Source organism: Buteo buteo, chromosome 1, assembly GCF_964188355.1.
Source record: "Buteo buteo chromosome 1, bButBut1.hap1.1, whole genome shotgun sequence".
NCBI classification, from domain to species: Eukaryota; Metazoa; Chordata; class Aves; order Accipitriformes; family Accipitridae; genus Buteo; species Buteo buteo.
The window spans coordinates 59,653,672-59,672,077 of NC_134171.1; the positions used below are offsets into that span (position 1 = coordinate 59,653,672).

General features: G+C 42.7%; 1 protein-coding gene across 3 annotated transcripts in view; it reads right to left on the reverse strand.

The window, feature by feature from the left end:
• Positions 1-300: 300 nt before the first annotated feature.
• ELOVL6 (ELOVL fatty acid elongase 6) overlaps positions 301-18,406 on the reverse strand; it is a 76,002-nt gene continuing 57,896 nt past the window's right edge. For all 3 annotated transcript variants that reach the window (XM_075032940.1, XM_075032935.1, XM_075032925.1), the window contains 2 exons: positions 3,048-3,199; positions 301-1,050 (listed from right to left, as the gene is read on the reverse strand). In XM_075032940.1, coding sequence (XP_074889041.1) covers positions 626-1,050; positions 3,048-3,199 — 577 coding nt within the window. In that variant the 3' untranslated portion in view covers positions 301-625. The remainder of the gene's footprint in view (positions 1,051-3,047; positions 3,200-18,406) is intronic.

An 18,406-nucleotide genomic window follows, 5' to 3' on the forward strand; every position in this document is an offset into this window, starting at 1 on the left:
TCTCTTTTCCATTCATGACCACAGCGTGGAGTTCAGCCACTTTCCATGCAGGAAACATCCCTTTGAGTTTCATTTTGGCTAAAGGTATCAACCTTCTGTGGAAAAGATTTTAATTTTGCAATCTTACTGTTATCATAGACAGGTTATTTGTCACCTCTCTGTTTTGCTTTGTTCAAGTTTACTGCTGAAAAATTATTAGAAAGGATTTAGAAACTTTTTTTTAAAAAATAAAAGTCTCTCCTCCACCCTGGGGAAACACACTCCTTATTTAATAAACTTTTTTTCCCTCAACATTATTCCTTTTCTCTTTTCTTCTGTCTTTTCTTCTTTTTTTTTCTTTTTTTTCTTCTCTTTTTTTCTCTTCTTTCTTTTCTCCTTTCTTTTCTAGAGCAGACAGGTACAAGAAGGAAGTTGTCTTTCATCAGCAGTCCTTTGAGATAGAGTAGAATTCAGTGAGTCCTCACCATGATAGGATCATAAACTTACTGGGTTAAACCAAGCTAACTTACCCTAAGCTGCCAAGTTTTAGCTGCACCATACATATATGTGTTTCCTTGTGCCATTTTCTTTTCTTATGATTTTGTTTTTCTTGATGACCCTGAGCTATAGCTGCTTGTTTCTACCACTAGTCAACCTTCCTTTCTTTTCTGGTTTTGCCGATATAGGCCTCAAAGAAAAAATGGCAGAAGAGCACAAAGTAGCTGAGGTACATGAGAGAGGACCAGATGATGTTCTGCACGTGGGAATGGCACTGGCCCTGCTGCATCCAGGAGAAGACCAGGTAATTGATCACGCAACCGATCAACATCTGAGTGATCTGCGACAAAGTGATGAACATGGCAAACTTGCGTGAGACTCTGAAGCCAGCAGCCCGCAAGGCATAGTAAGAGTACATAACGGCGTGTACTCCATAGTTCATGGTCATGAACCAGCCACCGCCAGCCACCATGTCCTTGTAGGAATACCAAGAATAAAGTAACACAGTAATGTGATGGTACCAGTGTAAGAAGATGAGCTTCTGTTTCCTAAGAATAATGAATATTGTATCACCTGTAACAAAAAAAAAAAAAAAAAAAAAAAAAAAGGAGGGGAGGAAAGGAAGTGAGAATCATATTGAACAATTCCATAATTACTGCAGTGCTCTCTTCCCTTTGCTGTTGCTGGAGTAGACACTATTTTGGAGCACGGAAAACCACTTCAGCTCTAGATCTGAGACCCTGTCTCATCTGAGAGCCAGCTTGGCTCCTAATCTCTATGCAATCTTTGGAAACCCAACATATCCACATTTTCCTGTGTGGAAAAGCCCTGTTCGAAAACTCCACAGGTTTACTTGGTAGCCCTTTGCTGCAAACATAATCTCTGAAAGTCTGACGTGAGGTGGGTGGATGTACGTGTATCACCTCCGACTATGAGACTGTCCATTATATACTGTGACTAGAAGAGAAATGCAGCTCAACAGAGAGCAGAAAGCCTGAAGAAGAAGCAGCATGGTGTCCTCCGATTCAAATGCCTACCTGCAAACTGAACTTAGTTAAACTCAGTAGCGCCTTTTGAGCTACTATGCAAAAAGCTATTGCATACACAACCTGCAGTACTGAAAGGCATGTAATTGCCAGAAAAAAATGGTTCTAGAAAGAAATTTGGCTTATGTTGAAATGCACATCCTTTTCTGCAAAAACATGTTGCTATTGTAGAAAAGTAAATTTTATCCCTCTTTCCTGCTTTTTTCTTCCTTCTGCTTCTCATGATTGCACTGAGCATCTCAATTAGATATATGTATATATGCACGCTACTTGTTTTCTGTTGTTATAGACACAGTTTCCAAAAAGTTCCCTGAGTTTGGAATCTGGGGACTTATTTCTACGTATTTGTATCCCAGGAAATCCAAATCATGAATATTAGTGATGGGTGGAACCAAAACTGCACTGTCTGCACAAGGTCTGTAACAAGCCCTAATACTACTGTTTGCTTCGTTAGCTGCAAGATGTTGACTCACATTTTAATAAGTAATCATATGTTCAATTTATTGTTGCTGTGCAGTTCTAGCTGTTTTTTTCCAGTTTTAACAACTAAATTTTCATGGGTTTGCAGTAATTTAAGCAGCGGGAAACCAAGGGATTCTGACACACCAAGGCAACTGGTGTCTCTCTCTTTCCAGTTTTTATGCTGATGAATTGCTGTCCTGTAATTTGCTGAATCAAATTCTCTGCTGAAAGGTAAAGACTTATTTTTGCTGTACACCTGAACACAGTAAGTGCTGCAGACCTTTGAGGTTTAGTAAGGGCATCCTCTGAAGTGAAAGCTAGAGGGCTGCCAAATCGCTGCCTCCTCCTTCCCATTAAGACAATCCTTTCTTACACTAATAAGCCACGGGACGAGAATACATGCAGACTGGCTATTAAGTTGGCTTTGGCATGTATATCATAAGTATCCTTACCAAAAAAACTGCTGGAGAGACAGGAGTTTATACGAATCAGGACTGGAAAAGCTAGGGATATTATGGGAAACTGGTTTCTATTTGAAGGAAGCAGACAGCCACAGCTTTCAATGTTTAGGGAGGAAGCACTTTACTGTTCATAACTGTACGCCTACATGTGTATTTAAGGACGAATGCTGCAGAATGGAGGCAGAACCTGACTCAAAGCTTCTTGCTGACACAGCTGCTGTAGCCCACCCTTCAGTTCTGTACCCATGGGGTGAGTGACTGCTGATTACGCTACTCGTATTTGCCTACAAGTAGCTGAGGAAAAGGTATGGACCAGATTCCTCTAGCCTCTTGACTGCCCTGCTGTGTATAATTACTGCAGTTTATTCCTGGGCTGGGAATGGTCTTATTCAACTGCACATTTCTCTAACTTCAGCCAAGCTGAACTTAATCTCTAGAGACTAGAACATGTGAAGTTTGGGGCTGGTTTTGTTTACTCAAAAACTTTGTTTTTCTAAGACTAAAACATATTTCAACAGCACTGAGACCCTTCTTGTGCTTCCTGCACAGACATTTCTGCTCTAAATATGCATAATGAGAGAAAGGGAGAGAGGGTACTCACCTAGTTCGGGTGCTTTGCTTAGCACAAATGCATATGCCCAGAATTTGCTGACAGGTCCAATGTAAAAACTCTGGTCACACACTGACTGCTTCAGGCCTTTGGTCATCAAAATGTACAGCATATAAGCACCAGTTCGAACAGCACCGAATATACTTTAAAACAAAAAGAGAAAATGAAGAAAGTTGAGCGGACACTTGAAATCTACATGCTGTCACTTCAAATCATTATGAGAAAAAGGCCATAAATGTGCTGAAATATTAACTTGGAGACAGCCTTAAAGCTGGAGCAACTCTGCTGGCTTCTAGGAAGTTATTCTGAACGCAGATTTCTAAACTGGACTGCAGTCGTATCCCCTGGTGAAAGTCTGGAATGGTAACATCAATGTTTTTTATTTCATTACTAGAGGAACTATCTTTCAGTTTTCAGGAGCAGTGGGAGACATCTACTTCAGCTGAAAACAACATGCAGAGTTTTGATGCTGACAGCTGGAGACTCCAAGAATCGAGTTCATAGAGAGCTGTCATCAACATAACATAATCGGGACAATTCCCTCTTCTGACTTCCTCGGGATTTCCTCTTGTCTCGCTGTGTTTGTTACACCCACAGGAGCTCTGAGCACAGACAAAGCCAGGTAGGGCGCACAGATTTTGATGGGTGTTCTCAGTCAGGGCTGGTATTTTGGTGCACATGCTGACTTCATACTTCATCTCTTAACAGGTCATTGCTAACAGAGGAATCAACGAGTTGAATTGAGTCGTAAACAGCAGATTCACCCTCACCTCATCAAAGTGAGATGCAAGGTGACGGTGTTCTGTAAATGAGAAACATCAAGAGATTTGCAGTGCTATTAATTAGTGCAATTACAAAGGGGATAGGTTCAGATAACAAAAGACATCCACCTGATGTAAGGAACAAAGGCTTCTGCCTCAGCAGTGAGGAGCTCTGCAGAAGGAATTGCCTCACTGTTTTACAGCAAGAACATGCTTACCCACTATCTACCATTGTAGCTTGTTGGCCCTTCAAAAGCTCTGATGAATACTGGGTGAAACAAGCAGCTTTCAGAAAAACAGAGCAAAGAAAGACCTGATCTCCTTTGGGGTTGAGTATATCTTACTTTATGCCTACATCATATATCCCTGTGCCTCTACCCAGCTCCATCTTATCTCCTCTCTAACTTCTTTGTGACCTTGTCCTACTCATGAATCCCCTGGTTCCTGCTCTGCCTTAGTTTTTCGTGACTATCGCATGGCTGCAACCAAACCAAGCGTCCTAAAATTGATGTGTAGACATATGTGGACAATGCAAGCTACCATTTAGGCAAAGTGTGTGAAATAAGGAACATTTCATCTGAAATTATAGATTCTCTGTTACTTGTCCTTGTCTTGTGAAGTCAGTATTCTTTAAAAAATGCGTTTTAAAATCATCAAGGCAGCCTCAAAAGTTGAGCTCTATGGTTCTTATGTCACTTGGTCAGACTAGAAGGTTCAAGTAAGCTTGACGAGCATAAAAACTGTTGACCTAACTTTTTATATTTTTTGCACAAAGTATTTAGATTTCCAAATCTGCAGCATTGATATACCCAGTCAAACCTGCCTGCTGCTAAGGAGCAATGCACCTTGCTCTCTCCTGTCCACTGCATGCACTCTGCAACCAAGTGGAGTACCACGCTGCCTGGTGCTCTTCTGGCTCTGTCAGTGGCATCCCAGGTGGGGCTCTACAGTCAGGTCACACCTGGGGAGAAGTGTTACGTCCTGGCTCCTGCACCATTACATTTTGATGCCTGAGGTTTCCCTATGCCATGAGGAAATTCAGACAATAGTGAGCACTGAAGAAGCTACTATTATTATCTGCTATTTGTACGGTGGTATTTGCTCATGGGCTCTACTGCCAGATGGGTCCTCTTGTGCTATGTGAACCCCCCCCCCCATCCTGCTGTGAAGTTTAGCTGAGTCTGGGTTTCCCATTAATACTGCCCAAAGCAATGCACATATTCCCAGGCTTAGGCAAGATAGCTATTGCAGTCTCTCACGTTTGTTCATCCACCCCTGCATGCAGAAGAGATAGTGCAGTATTCTTGGCATCTATGCAGACCATCGTGCATCCTCTCTGTGTAGGGTTTTTCCCTCCCAGAAATGCTCTCTCATTATGCTTTTCTCACGTCTTTCGGGGATCGGTCCTTTTAACTTGGCAGAGAGTGCCAAAGCCCGCAGGAGGAATTTTCAAATGAGGTGCAACGCATTGTGCCTTCTCTCTGGCATTTAACACATGCCCTTTTTTTTTCTCAGGAGTAGCATTTCTCATTCCCAAGAAGACAGGAGATCCTGACAGAGATGTGATCTGATCACTTCCTGAGGCAGTGAACTCCTCAAGCTAGCCAGGGCAGGCTGCTGCTTGCTCCTATGTTTTGGGTGGTGGCAAAACTGGGTGGAGGAAGATCAGGCAGAATACCTAATGCTACGCTGGTTCTCCCATTAGCAAACACCTCAGTACTGACATTAAAATGGAGGGAAAAAAGGAAATTTTAAATTATGAAATTAAATAGCTGCAAGCAATACGCCTTTCCTTGTACAGAAGCTGTACTGTTTTTTTAAAATATCATTTATTATTAAAGTTTTAAAACCAAAGAGAATTCTGTGCCATGAACAAAAACTCAGATGAGACGAGTGCTTGCTTGAGCAACAGGCAAACACTGACTTAACTGAAAGTGGTTGAGTATGGACACCCAGGGATTTAATCTGGACTGATAACAGAGCCAAAGAGTATTTGCCCTGCGGGGATTACAGAGTTTCACTTTTCTGTCCTTGAGATTATCATGTAATTCTTCCCATCTTTCTGTTTAGCAACTACTGCAGAGCTCTCCTTGGAGTGCATGTGCACACACACTCACTCACGCTCACACACTTTTCTGTAATTTCACAGCACTGTGGCTTCCTCTGGTTCCATGACTCTAGAAGAAGTGACTCCAGCTACTGCTCTACATGGTGTGAGTCAGACTAATCTGAATTTTTTATCAGTAAAAAACAAGTTACAGTTTTGCATAATTCACAAGGGAAGGCTTTATAAATAAAGAGGATGGCAAACTGGAAGTAACTGATTCGATTACCTAAATAGATGCCACGAGCAGGTAGCTGTTTATGAGATATGCTGCATGCCAGAACACTACCTTGCCAACAAGCACAAGTCACCGGAGACAGAAAAAGATCTAACGCACGCCTGCAAATGTGCCTTGGACCCAGAGAGCCAGGACTGCTTTTTGTGCCTCTGCCACTTCATCTTGTTTGTTCTGTAAGGTAAGATCAACCAACAAATTTCTGTCTTGCAAAGACATGATGAGCAGCAGAGTGATGACATTGCTTGCTCAGTAAATCACTTCTGCTTCATTTTGTCCTCGCCCTGCTCTCTGCTGTAGCTTTTGTGAGGCATTGTAATGAACTGCTTACCAAAGCAGTCTGTCTGGTGGGAATCATCTGCAGGGATTTTAGAAATAAGGTGGCAGTGAATTACTGTACAATTACAGCCTTTTGCAACTAGAGAGACTGATCAGAAACAAACTGCACTAGTTAATGCAGCTTTCTCATCTATTCAGACTCAAAATGTCCTACATTCTCCTCCCTTCAGGCAGTGACTTCTCTGGTAGACTAACAAATGCCCAATTGATATTTTACTGTCCATAATATGATCAAAATATATCCGTGAGTAAAATAAAAACTAACACTTTTCCCTCACAAACTTGTTTTCAGACGAGGGCCTCAAAACACATTTCATGCATGCATTAGGTACAGCATTAAGAAGGAGGGAAACTGAGGGCTGGGGAGCTAGCTGATGGGAAAACAAAGCAGGCATTAGTGGCCGAAGCCTATTACTGCTTTCTGTTCCCTCCAGCCTACTTACCAGGAGGGAGTGAAGTACTTGTTTCTCAAAAGCCTGAGAGGGCAGCAGGTACGTCAGGACTTCAGTTCAACCCCAGCTGCCACTGTAGCAGGCTCAGCTCCTTCTCGCAGTGAGGAGGACACTGCCCATTTTTGCTAGGGCTGCTTTCTATGCAGACCCATCCCTGCACTCGGCTCCTGGCACCTCTGGACATCCCAGTCCAGGATCAACACTGCAGAATTGAGCAGCAAATGTGACTTCCACATAAAAAAAAATATATATTAAAAGTTCAGCACAGAATATAGCAAGATTTTCTAAAGGAATTTAGTGCTGTGATAATCGCAGAGTGGAAAGTCTCTGCTCCAGTTTAAGCCCTAAAAAACCCCTTAAACTAACCAAACACACGATGCAAACTGCCTGCAGAACTACGTGAAGATGGCACCAAAGGGGATAAAAGTCTTGACTACGGCTAAGGTGAATGTAAAATATGTTAGGTACAAGCTACATGTCAAAAGAGGAGTATCTTTACTTTCAAAAGCCTGCCATCCTGCGTACCAGCAGAGAGCAGCAGGGAGCCCACAGACAGCAAGACCCAGCTGTGCTTCGCAAAATTAAGGGCTGGTAGGGACTTCAAGCAGAGCTCTCCTCATCCAGGCCCACAGGCTGTTCAACACGGCCCAAACCACGAGTGCCCAGCTGGTTTAACCAGTCTCCAAGGTGCCGGACTATCCTCTGCCATGGGTGTGTTGGGCTAGTCCAGCAGCGAGCCCACCGGGCACATAGCCAGAGCTCCCACGGGTCCAGCTCCAGCTCCAGCTCCCAGCCTGGGGCCTGGCTGGAGGAGAGAAGAAATCTTAATTCTGCCCCAACCTGCTTACATGGCGACTCACAGGAGTCCCAGCAGGTGAGGCTGTGCCCCGAGAGCACGGGGAGATGGCGGAGAGCGCATGGTCCTCCTCTGCGAAAGCCACATCGAACAGACGGTGGTCCTGGGAGAGCAGCCGAGATCACCCTGCATGCGGAGTCACAGCCCCCAGACTGCAGCCTGCTTGTACCGTAAGGGTAACAAAAAAAGGAAGCAGGTTTTCTGGTGTTTTCGGCTTTTTTTTTTTTTTTTCATTTTAGCATGCAAAATATTTACAGAGGAAGCACTCTGAATTCAAAACAAATGTTTAAAGGTCAGCAGATGAAGAATGCAGAGCTTCCTACACCTTCTTTCGTGAGAAATCAAACCGCGTTCACCCTTCTGTTCTGCTCAGCAGGAGTATTTCAGTGGTCATATCAAGTTTCCCTTCTGCTGCTGAAGAGCTGGTCTCTTAACACAATAGAATGGCCTTTCTGTGCCCTTCCAATTTAAAACGCACGGTCCTCAGAAAAGAGGAATAAGTTGTGCTGCTAATGCTGTGGCACAGGAGCGCGGGATGCACAGCGACCCCTCGAACTGACAGGTCAGAGCGGCAGGGTGGTCTGACAGCACGCCTGGAGAACACAGTTCCTATAAAAGGGCAACAGAGTATTCCTGTGCTTAGCCAAGCAACAGAAAACATGTAAAATATGAACCGATACTGGGAAAATGCACAGAGAAAACATCTATAAGAGAAACAACTCTCTGAACTAAGTTTCTTGAAAAGAAATGCAGCTAAAGCTACCTTCATCAGAACTCCCCAACAGGGCCGTTATCCCCAAATCAGTAAAGAAACTCAGAAACTCCTGGTATTATCAAGCAGCATGGACCAAGGTGGGTGCATCTCCATGTGAAGGAACGTCTCACATCTTTCAGCCATTTGCTCACTGTGCTCTTTGATTAATTCCTAAAAATGAGTTTGTAACATGACTGGTAGGTTTGTTTTGTAGTTCTTTGGAAGTATTTATACAGCTTTTCTTCTCCACCTGGTAAGGGCGAGCTTCTTTCAAATCACTCTTACCTTCTGCAGTCTCGTGAAATGTGGTCCCAGAGTACCAGTCCACCAACGATACGCGCCAAGTGGATGACACAGCAAGGGCAGGGCTAGGTGACAGCTTGCTTTAGAAACTGATGGATTTTGTTACCGGAAATTAAACTGTTTCGTAGGAGATTTCTATCTGTCTCCCACAAAACCCCGCTTTGCCCATGTGAAAAGGAACAGTAGTTTTGGTTGACTCAAAAGACCCAGAGGCACCTCTGGAGGAGGCAAGCGTCAAAGGGGCCGCTTGCCTTGCAAGCCAGCAGAGGGAAGGGTTTTTTCCAATCTTGCCACAGAATTATTTTTTCCTAGGTGACTTCAGATAAAGTTGGCAGACCAGTGCTGGGAAATGGCCCTTTCCGGGGAGGCAGTGCACAAGGATAGGTCCTTGATAGCAAACAGGGCAGGAGTTCTGGGAACATGCATTTGTATGGCGACCGCATGCTATACATACAGCTGTATTATAAGAAGATATACCTAAACTATTTTCTGTGTAGACAGGTGAGGTAGTCAGATCACAGTGTGCTTGCTGCTTTGCTACTGCTGTGGTGATTATACTATCAAACCAGTGGGAAAGATGGAAGATTTAATGAACCGTTGGCCTGCTCTCAACCTAAAATCTGTGCTTACATTTTGCAGAGGCTTCAGGTCCCGCAGGAGCAGAGTACTCTGGGAAACTGCTAACCTTTGCATCAAAAAGAGAAGACCATCAAACAAAATTTTAGTAGCTAAATCAGAAGGTTTATGGGAGTCTGCCCTCATAATCTGTAAAAAAATATGAAATTGCGTTTTCCCCAGTTCTCCTAGGATGTGGCTGTAGTGAGGGTATTTTCTTTATATAGTTGAGCCAAAATGAAAGGGAATGTCCAGGTTAAAGTGTTTATCTGTGTAGTGTCAAATGAGGAAAGGATATTAGGGTCTAGTTTGTGCTGACCACAAACCAGGTCAACAGCCTACTGACTTTTACTGGTGCCTGGGTGCTTATTTAAAGCCTATTGTTCCAAAATTGTTTTGTGGGTAGACATGCCAGACTGTTTCAAAGCTGGGAGAAGAATTAAAACCATAAGAGTAGCCTCCCCAAGAGCGTGCCCAACAGAAACAGCATTCATTCCACCGCAGGGAGGTGACTGGTGAGACCTGCCATCACATACCAACCTTCCAGCATACGGAAGCAAAGGGCAAGTGAGAATTATGTTTCCTGGCTAATAAAGTTTCCTTAAACTTAGGAGTCCATGGGCACATGTTTACAGAGAGTGAACGCAGATCCTGTGGGCCCCCCTTTTTTGGGGGGGGTGGGGGGTGGACGTGTGCAGGAACGTAGCAAAGGAGCAGCACAACCCACCAGAATTTGCAATTGCTTTGCTCTGCCTTCTGACACCCAAGCTGCTCCTAGGTGTTTGTGGACTGACTAGGTTTCATTGCAGCTGTTCCTCCCTCTCTTTTTTTTAAAAATGAATCACCTCTTAACTCTTTTCATGTTTTTTTCCCAGTGATGTGCACATTCATCCACATCTGGCCAGCTTTGCAGGAGGAAGGGAGGAGCAGTACAACCTCCACTGGGCAATGTGCAATACGTGATGGTGCAACATTAAAAAAAAGTTGGATGTTCCAGATGGAATAAATTCTCCAAAAGAGAGGAGGAATTAATTAAGCCTATGGCAATTTTAATAGATAGGTTCACTAAAAGATTGTCAGACTACCTAAATGTTCTCTCAGATGTGACTCCTGTCTTAGTTTGTATTGATTGTATTCAAATGCAGTTCCATAAAATGGTGGATCTTCTTGTATTTAAACAGGTGTAGAAACTATAAGGTTGCTTTAGGCTCATCTTTGCAAAATCATGGTATTCTTACTGTACAGTGAGAAACAATACACTAAAATCCTGATCATTAAGTACAAATGAAATGTGAGCAATGACTGAAGGATACCATTTGGCTGTTGTTCGGTAACCTACCTGGAATTAAAGGCTCTTATTTTGATCTCAAGGAGTTAATGAGAACTGTGGCTAAGTCAGTGCAATATGACATGTCCTCTAATCTCACAGAAAAGCAGCCTAGAAAAGGATCTGGCACCCAACATCCTAAATAGTCAACGTGACACAAGGACAGCCTACATGAAATATTCATATATATTAATAAATGACTAGAAGAACCAGCTTTGTAAGTCTGCACCTGGTTATTAAAAATATTTTGCTAGGTTTATGGAACTGAGGGTTACATTTTCCAAATTAAATGCATCAGTCTCTTGGTCAGTGAAGGATACACAGTGATACGGTATTAATCTAAGTGATAAAAAAGTTTGAAAAAGAATAGTACTGACTGTGGATTTGGTGTCTCTTAACTCTAAATGTAACATTTATGAGGCATTTTACAAGCATTTAAAAGAGAAGACTTCTTAATAGTGAGTTACCTTGAAATCCTAGAGACACTTGTTCAAATTAGAGCTGATGAACTTAGCCCAACTGTTATTTTTATAAAAAATGGCAAAGCAAATTAATGTAATTGGGCTTTTGTTTCATCATCCTTCAACATTCCTGAAGTGCTTTCAAGCAACACCAAAGTTAGTGGTGGAGAGAGGGAGACCCGACCCTGCAGAAAGACTGTTCTTACGAAACACTTGTAAAGCACTTCCCTGTTTTACCTCCAGAACTGATCCAGGTACCTCCCCAGAAGACCCTGTCTCCTCATCGAATCCACTCGTGATGAAAAGGACATCGTCATTCTCTCCACAGAGCAGACCTTCCTGTTGCCACACCAAAATTTTGGTCTTGCCTGCTTTACAACAACCAAGTGACCTACCACCTCCAGCTTGGGCTGTCCCAGAATTACCAACGCCTCAACAATATTCAGGCTAGCAACCGCTTTAGCTCAGACAACCCTGTGTGAAGAACTGCTAAGTACAAAGCTGTTTCTAAGTGGGGGTCTCTTCAGGTTCAGACCTAACTTCCTTCAGACTTCTTCTGTCCATGTTGGCATCTCCAAGACCCTTAGCATTGTATTTGTGAATATTTCACAGTCCTTAATGGCCTTTACTCTTGTGACAGCTTCATAAAGTAGCTAGCTAAGCGTAAGACCCATTTCAAAGGCAAAGAGGTGAGGCAAACTGAAAGTTAAGTGTCCTGTCAAAAATCTGTGTCTGAGCCAAGACGAGAAATGCTGTGCAACATCATGAGTTGTGGTTCAGTGCCCTACCCATGAGGTCTGTTTGATGTAAGCAGAAAGAGGTCTGACCTCACTCCGTAGCAGTGAAAACAGTACTATTGAATTAACAGTAAACACACTCCAGTAGGAGGAATTTTCTTCAGAGTCCTTTGACCTACTATAGATTTTCTTTTCACTTTTTAAAGTTACCTTATAAACCTTCAAGTGCCAAACCCTCCATCTTAATTACCCAAGGTACACCTATATCTTTAAAGATAAGTCGTTTATAGACATAAAAGCTGTTACACCTCTTAACACCACATTTTCATTGTCTACACATCTGATATTTTGGCTGCATACTTTCAAGACCTAAAAATACAGAGTGATGCACAGAGACATACAGTGCAAGTTTACAAAGCTGTGCTGTCCTAGAAACACAAACAGCTGAAAACTTCCTGACCTAGTCAGAAGACTAGATAAGAGCAAAACGTGCCTTCCACAGACTCAGACTCTTGCTTTCCCTCTGTTTTCCCTTGACATATTAGGCAAATACCAGGGTGGATTTGGCCTGACACAGTTGGATGCAAGCCACAGAGAATGTGAACCTACAGAGTGACTTTTAAGAGCATCCCTGCTTCTATCTCTTCCCCACTGTCCCACCCCTTGAATTTGCATAGGACCAGACCCCAGCAGCTGACCTTGCCATAGGAGAAAATATTTGGATTCTTCTCCCTTGTGGAATTTTTGCAGTTGTTCTAACTATTGTAGTTGTTTTGTATTAACACTCCCTGCTGATCCCCTTACTCGCACCAGTGAACTCCAGAAGAAAATCAGGTATGGATCAGAATCCACAGTGGGGGGTGCCTAATTCCTTGCGACATGGGCAGGTACAAAAAACACACTAGTGAGGTGGAAAATTCAATGCCAATATTCTTAAGAACTCCTGTTTTCCTTTACTAATGCCCTCAGTTGATAAAACTACAAAAATGCAGGTTTTAATCCCATTCAGCAGGAACTGATTCTGTGGGAAGTTCATTTTAAAACTCTTCTATCTACCCGAGTGTATGAAGGAAAAGCCTGAAGACCTAACCAGTGAGTCAACCATGGACAAAAACAGGACCCTAAACTCTCACTGTAAAATTAAAAAAATCTCATTATTGCAAAGTCAGTCTTGCAGAGGACTGCAATGCTTGTTTGTATGGAATGCTTGTATGCAATGCTTGTATGTTTGGGATTTAGGACTAGCATGACATTACTGTGCACCTAAGTTGAACTCCTTTCTGACCCATATTGTTTCATTTCACTGGGAAAAAAATCACATTGGCTATCATTTCCCCATATTTTCCTTTAACAAAACTAACTTCAGGCACAGATGTGAAAACATGTTACTGAGTCTTCTCTGGTGCTGATGAACTATGGTAACTATTTACATGCTCATTCTGTCTATAGCAATTTTAGTGTAAAACTAAATTTTAGTGTAAAACTGTAAAATAAGAGAAGGAGGTTTGTGCTACCATATTTTATCCCTTTGTAACTGTGTTTAGACAACCACGTGCTCAGTTACCACAATCCAGTTGCTAGCAGGTAATTGAAAGCACAGTAACTCCCTTGAGCCTGTGTCCTCCAAGGCCTAGCCTATTGATAAAATTATTTGGGACCATTACTTATTCTCTTACAATGGGTGAGAACAAGAAAAAATTATGGAAAAAGCACCTTGGTCCCATGATATACCTTTTTCCCATGGTAACTGAACACCTTCAAAAGAACATTTTCAAAAATTAACAAAAAGTCATTTAAGAGCACTTACGTTAATCTCATTCTTTAAAAAGAACACAGAAATCATCCTCTTCAGCCCATGTGTCTGAAAGGCCGTAAGGTGTCTATATTCTTCAAAATGACTAAACTACTGTAATTAAGTGCACAATTTTCACAAATTTTTTTAGATTAAGAAATGGTTTTAGCTTCCCTGACTCCCCGAAGGCTTGAAATGACTAACGCTTTTGTTCCCACTTGCAATTTTACCTCTCCAGCTGAGGGAACGTGTTATTTGAAAACGTTCATTTTCTTCGATGAAGTGTATGCGATAACTATCGATGGGCACCCTCTGTGGCTCTTCTCCACTTTGAGCTCCTGTATCTGCGCATCCCACAGTGAGCTCCGCTGGTCCTCCCGCACTGGAGCTGCTCCACCACTCACTCCGCAGGCAGGCTGCTGCCTCCACGTCCCCGCTGCCTGCCCAGTTGTGCTGATTCGGCTGGTTGCATGGCCGTGCTGTTTAACTAGACTGGTCAATGATGCAGCTAAAATAGTCTCTCCTCCATTTCTTTTTTTTTAATGACATGATTGCATCGCTCTCAGTCACAGCAGGGAAACGGGACTGGGGAAGGCAGGAGTCCTTCCAGCCAGCCTTGGCACTGCAGAGTTCGAAATGTGGCACCATGCTCTGAGCAGCTACTCTGCTCTGGGAAGCCATTGAAAAGGCATTTAAGACAGTGGTTTGCAACTCTCTGCTGGATCTTGTTTCAAATATGGTTCCTTCAGAGCATTTAACAAGCCCCAACAGCAAAACCTTCCTTCTAACGTCTTGCTGCCCAGCTGCTCCTCAGCCTCTCCCCCTGCCCATCTCCTGACGGGGAAGGAGAACAGATGTGTCTTGCAGCTCACCCACAGAGTCCTCCCTTGCCCTCCTTGAAGATGACAGAGTCTCATTTAGGGTGGAGTCCAAGCCACGGTATTGTTAAAAAACAAAGGTAAGAAAAGGGAGAGATGAGGAATAACATATGCTTTTTTCAGTGTGGCGCTCACTTACCCTGAAACCTGGTGGTCAGCAGTACTGGAATTGTTTTATAATAGGGTGTGCTAGCTCTCCATACTGTGTGTGAGCAAAAGTTGTGCTGATCTTTGCAGTTTTTATCACTCTCTTTGGCAGAAGACCTTCCTTTGCGTAAGTTCACGAATACTTTGAGGTTTGGGTTCAGTCCTATCAAAATCCCAAAGCAAAATTGACGGAATTCCCCTTCCATCTCTAAAAAAGACCCCCGTCACTGAACCAAACACAGAAGCCCTGCTTTTCAGACCTTTCTACTGTATCTGATCCAGATGTCTCTCTAGTAAGCTTTTCAATGCAAATCATTTTGAGCTTTCAGTTGGGACAAAACCTGAAGCTAGGCCAGCTCAGAATGATTTAAAAATTGTGCAAATATTTGACATGGCTCTACGAAATAATATATCATTTGTGCAGGTTTATATATCCATAAGCATATGCATACATGCCTGGGTGGTTATTAGTTTCCCATGTGATAAATTTTGGGGAGGGAAATGAGGTATATTAAAGTGACAGCTCGCTCTGTGGTTTTCAAGTGAGGGCAGACACTGTGCTCCTTGCATCAGTCCTTTTTCTTCTTCTCGGCAATAAATCCCTCTATGTGGGGCCACTCCCTTCAGCCCTTCCCTCTTGTCAGCAGATTTCCTAGTCACAACTCACCTGGCTCCCAAAACCATTTCTTTGTCCTTTTTATTGACGAAACTGGAAAGAAAACCAGGCTTAACTTATTTCCTTCCCTCTCCAGGGACCTCATTAAGCACACCCAAACAGTGACATCTCTGCAGGGCTCCGGATCAATGGACACTGTCATCTGGAGACTTTAATCACATTAACACCACAGCAGAGTAAAATCCATCTGATTCTCCCTTGCTAAAGTGGCAAGCTCCACACTTCTGCCAATTGCTGCAACTTCTACTCAGAAGCCTTATTTATATGTGTGGACAAAAATCAATCTACCACAGCTACTGCTTTTCAGTCCCCCCTCACGGAGCCTGAATTCCCTCTCCAGGAAATGCAATTTGATCCCCCAGACCTGCCTTCTTTATGATTGGGATTAGCTATATTCAGACAATCCTGAGGAGCAGAGTACAAAAATGATCAATAAAGCGAAGCTTCGTGAGCCGGTGGAAGAACCTGCACCGCTTACAAAGCATAGCAGAAAAACAAATGCCAGGGCTACAGTCCTACAAGTAGTCTTTGCAACAGAGGAGAAGATAATTGGCAGAGGTAAAAAGGGTTATACTTGCAAGGAGAGTCTTACACAGAGCACTCAGTGGCTATACAAGGCCCATTGGGTTTTGGTAGAGATAAACAAGGAGCAATGGTCAGGCTGAAGGGCAATTGCACTCAATCATTACCCTAGGAACATGAGAGAATAGCATACATTGCTTACAGGACACCTGTGTAACCATACACCATTGAAAAACATGTAACTGTTTTCTTTCAATGAATGAAAAATAATTTCTCAGCTCCCTCCATGCATCCCTGCATCTCATCTGACTTCCAAAGAGTCAGTTACAAGCTAATCAATAGTAATTACCTATCACATGGCCTTGCCCTCCTCCATGTGCTGTTACCTGACGCTGCTCCCTGATTATCTGGCACATGGAGGATAGGAACTTGCAGGAACAATATTTCTTGACGAAAGCTGTTATTTCTCGAGCAATAACTCACTCTTCTACCACTAAATAATAATTGGACTTCTGTTGCAGCTGAAGATCCCTGGCACCCTGTGAAGGCTGTATACTCGGCAAGATGTTCTGTCAAAAACATTTCCTAGTTCTTAGATATTTATTTCATCAAGTTTGGACTATGGCTAAATTACTAAAAAGAAAAAAAAATCAATTTTCAAATTAAGCCCTGTGTTTGGTGCAAAATCTCATAAGAATTAAGGAATCCATCTCAGGATTTCTAAAGTAGCCCATGAGGATTCATAAGCACAGTGTACCTCTTAAGCAATCCTTAATGAATGCTTCAGGGCTTTTGCACTTGTTCCTGTGTCATCACTGAAATTATACTCAGCATCCAACATTATCTCAAGAAAATTTTAGAATAACTATAATACTGCAGTGATTTAAATGATAACCCAAAGAAAGTAGTATATCTATTTCTGCAGGATAAATTCAAGGTACTTACAGGATCAAATGTATCAAGTTGTTAGAGTAACTGTCATGTAGAGCATTGAAATGTATGTATTCAGGAGTTTGAAATTATCCTAGGCAAATAAAGCCAAAAAGTAATAAAGTACAAGATTTAGCAGAGAATCAAGCCAACCAATGGAGCTAGCCATCACTAAAGCTGTAAAACAGGCAGATAACAAAGTAAGCAAAATCTAAGTTACAGAAAAAGACTAGCATTTGACAGAATAAAGAAGGTTTAAAGAAGCCAGAAGTTTTAATACAGCTGTAATGAGCTGCTCAGATCTGTAAATTTAATGGCAATTACAGCCCTGGAGCCATTGATCTTCTTTTTTCACTCTGTCCTCCCTGGGGCAGTAGTCCTGCAAGCATCTAAAGTTCACATCTCAGGGATTCGCCTACAGTTGGTAAATAATAAATATATTTTATTTATTCAGCAACCTAGGGAAGATGTTGAACGGTACAGGCATGAGGATGCACATTTGTTCAGAAGAAGTTAAACTCGTCGCAAAACGGTGACTTCGCTTAACCATGGCTCGACACCCGTATGCACCCCTGCGTGTGAACACTGCTCGGTTTGGCAGTGTTTATTAACAAGCTCATCCACAGATGCAACGTTGGATTTGATAGGTCATGCAAGTTAACACCTCTCAGTGTTTTATTCCCACTGTCTCCAACCAGCACAAGCTGTTGGGGACTTACTCAGAAGAAACTACATGGAGATTTCTGTTCCCCAGGGATTTCTGCACGGAGGAGGATCTTTTACCAGGCACATGAAGCAAGTACCGAGGCTGAGTAAAATGCAGAAGTGCCGCCCTAGGGAGACAGATGGGAGGTTTGATTTCTTTTGAATGAATTATCTATTTTCTCTCTAGTACAGTTCCCTTCTTAAGCCACCAGACAGATGTTCTTTACTCCTCAAATACACTTTTCAGTCTGCTCCCCATTTAAAATGGCGAGGAAAAGTGTCACTCCCAGCGGTCTCTGCTTTGAGTACAACATTCATGCTGAGTGGTGGCCTGTGAAGGCTCCCATGGGCTGGGACAGGGTAATCTCATGAGAAAGGTAAAATTCAAGGTGAAAAACTGAGTGTGAACACTCTCATTGATTGTGAGAGTGGGAGGGAATAGGGGCAAAACCGAGAGCAACAGCTGCTTTCCAAATAATGTATTGAATTCACTTCACTAAGATGTTCAGTTTTCCAGCAATAAAGACAAGCAAGCAAACAGTCAGAGAAAAAAAGGAGAAGTTTTTAAAGAAAGGAAGCCCAGCTTAGCACTGAAAAAAGAGATTTTCGTAGGAATTTTTAGCCATTCCTATCCATATCTCCAGTACAGTAGCATCAGCCAGGTCTCACAGTGAATCCTTGGCGTGAATGAAGATGTGAGATTTCAGAAAAGGATGGGCACAGCATTTTGTCACATGGCATCAATTACAATTCTGG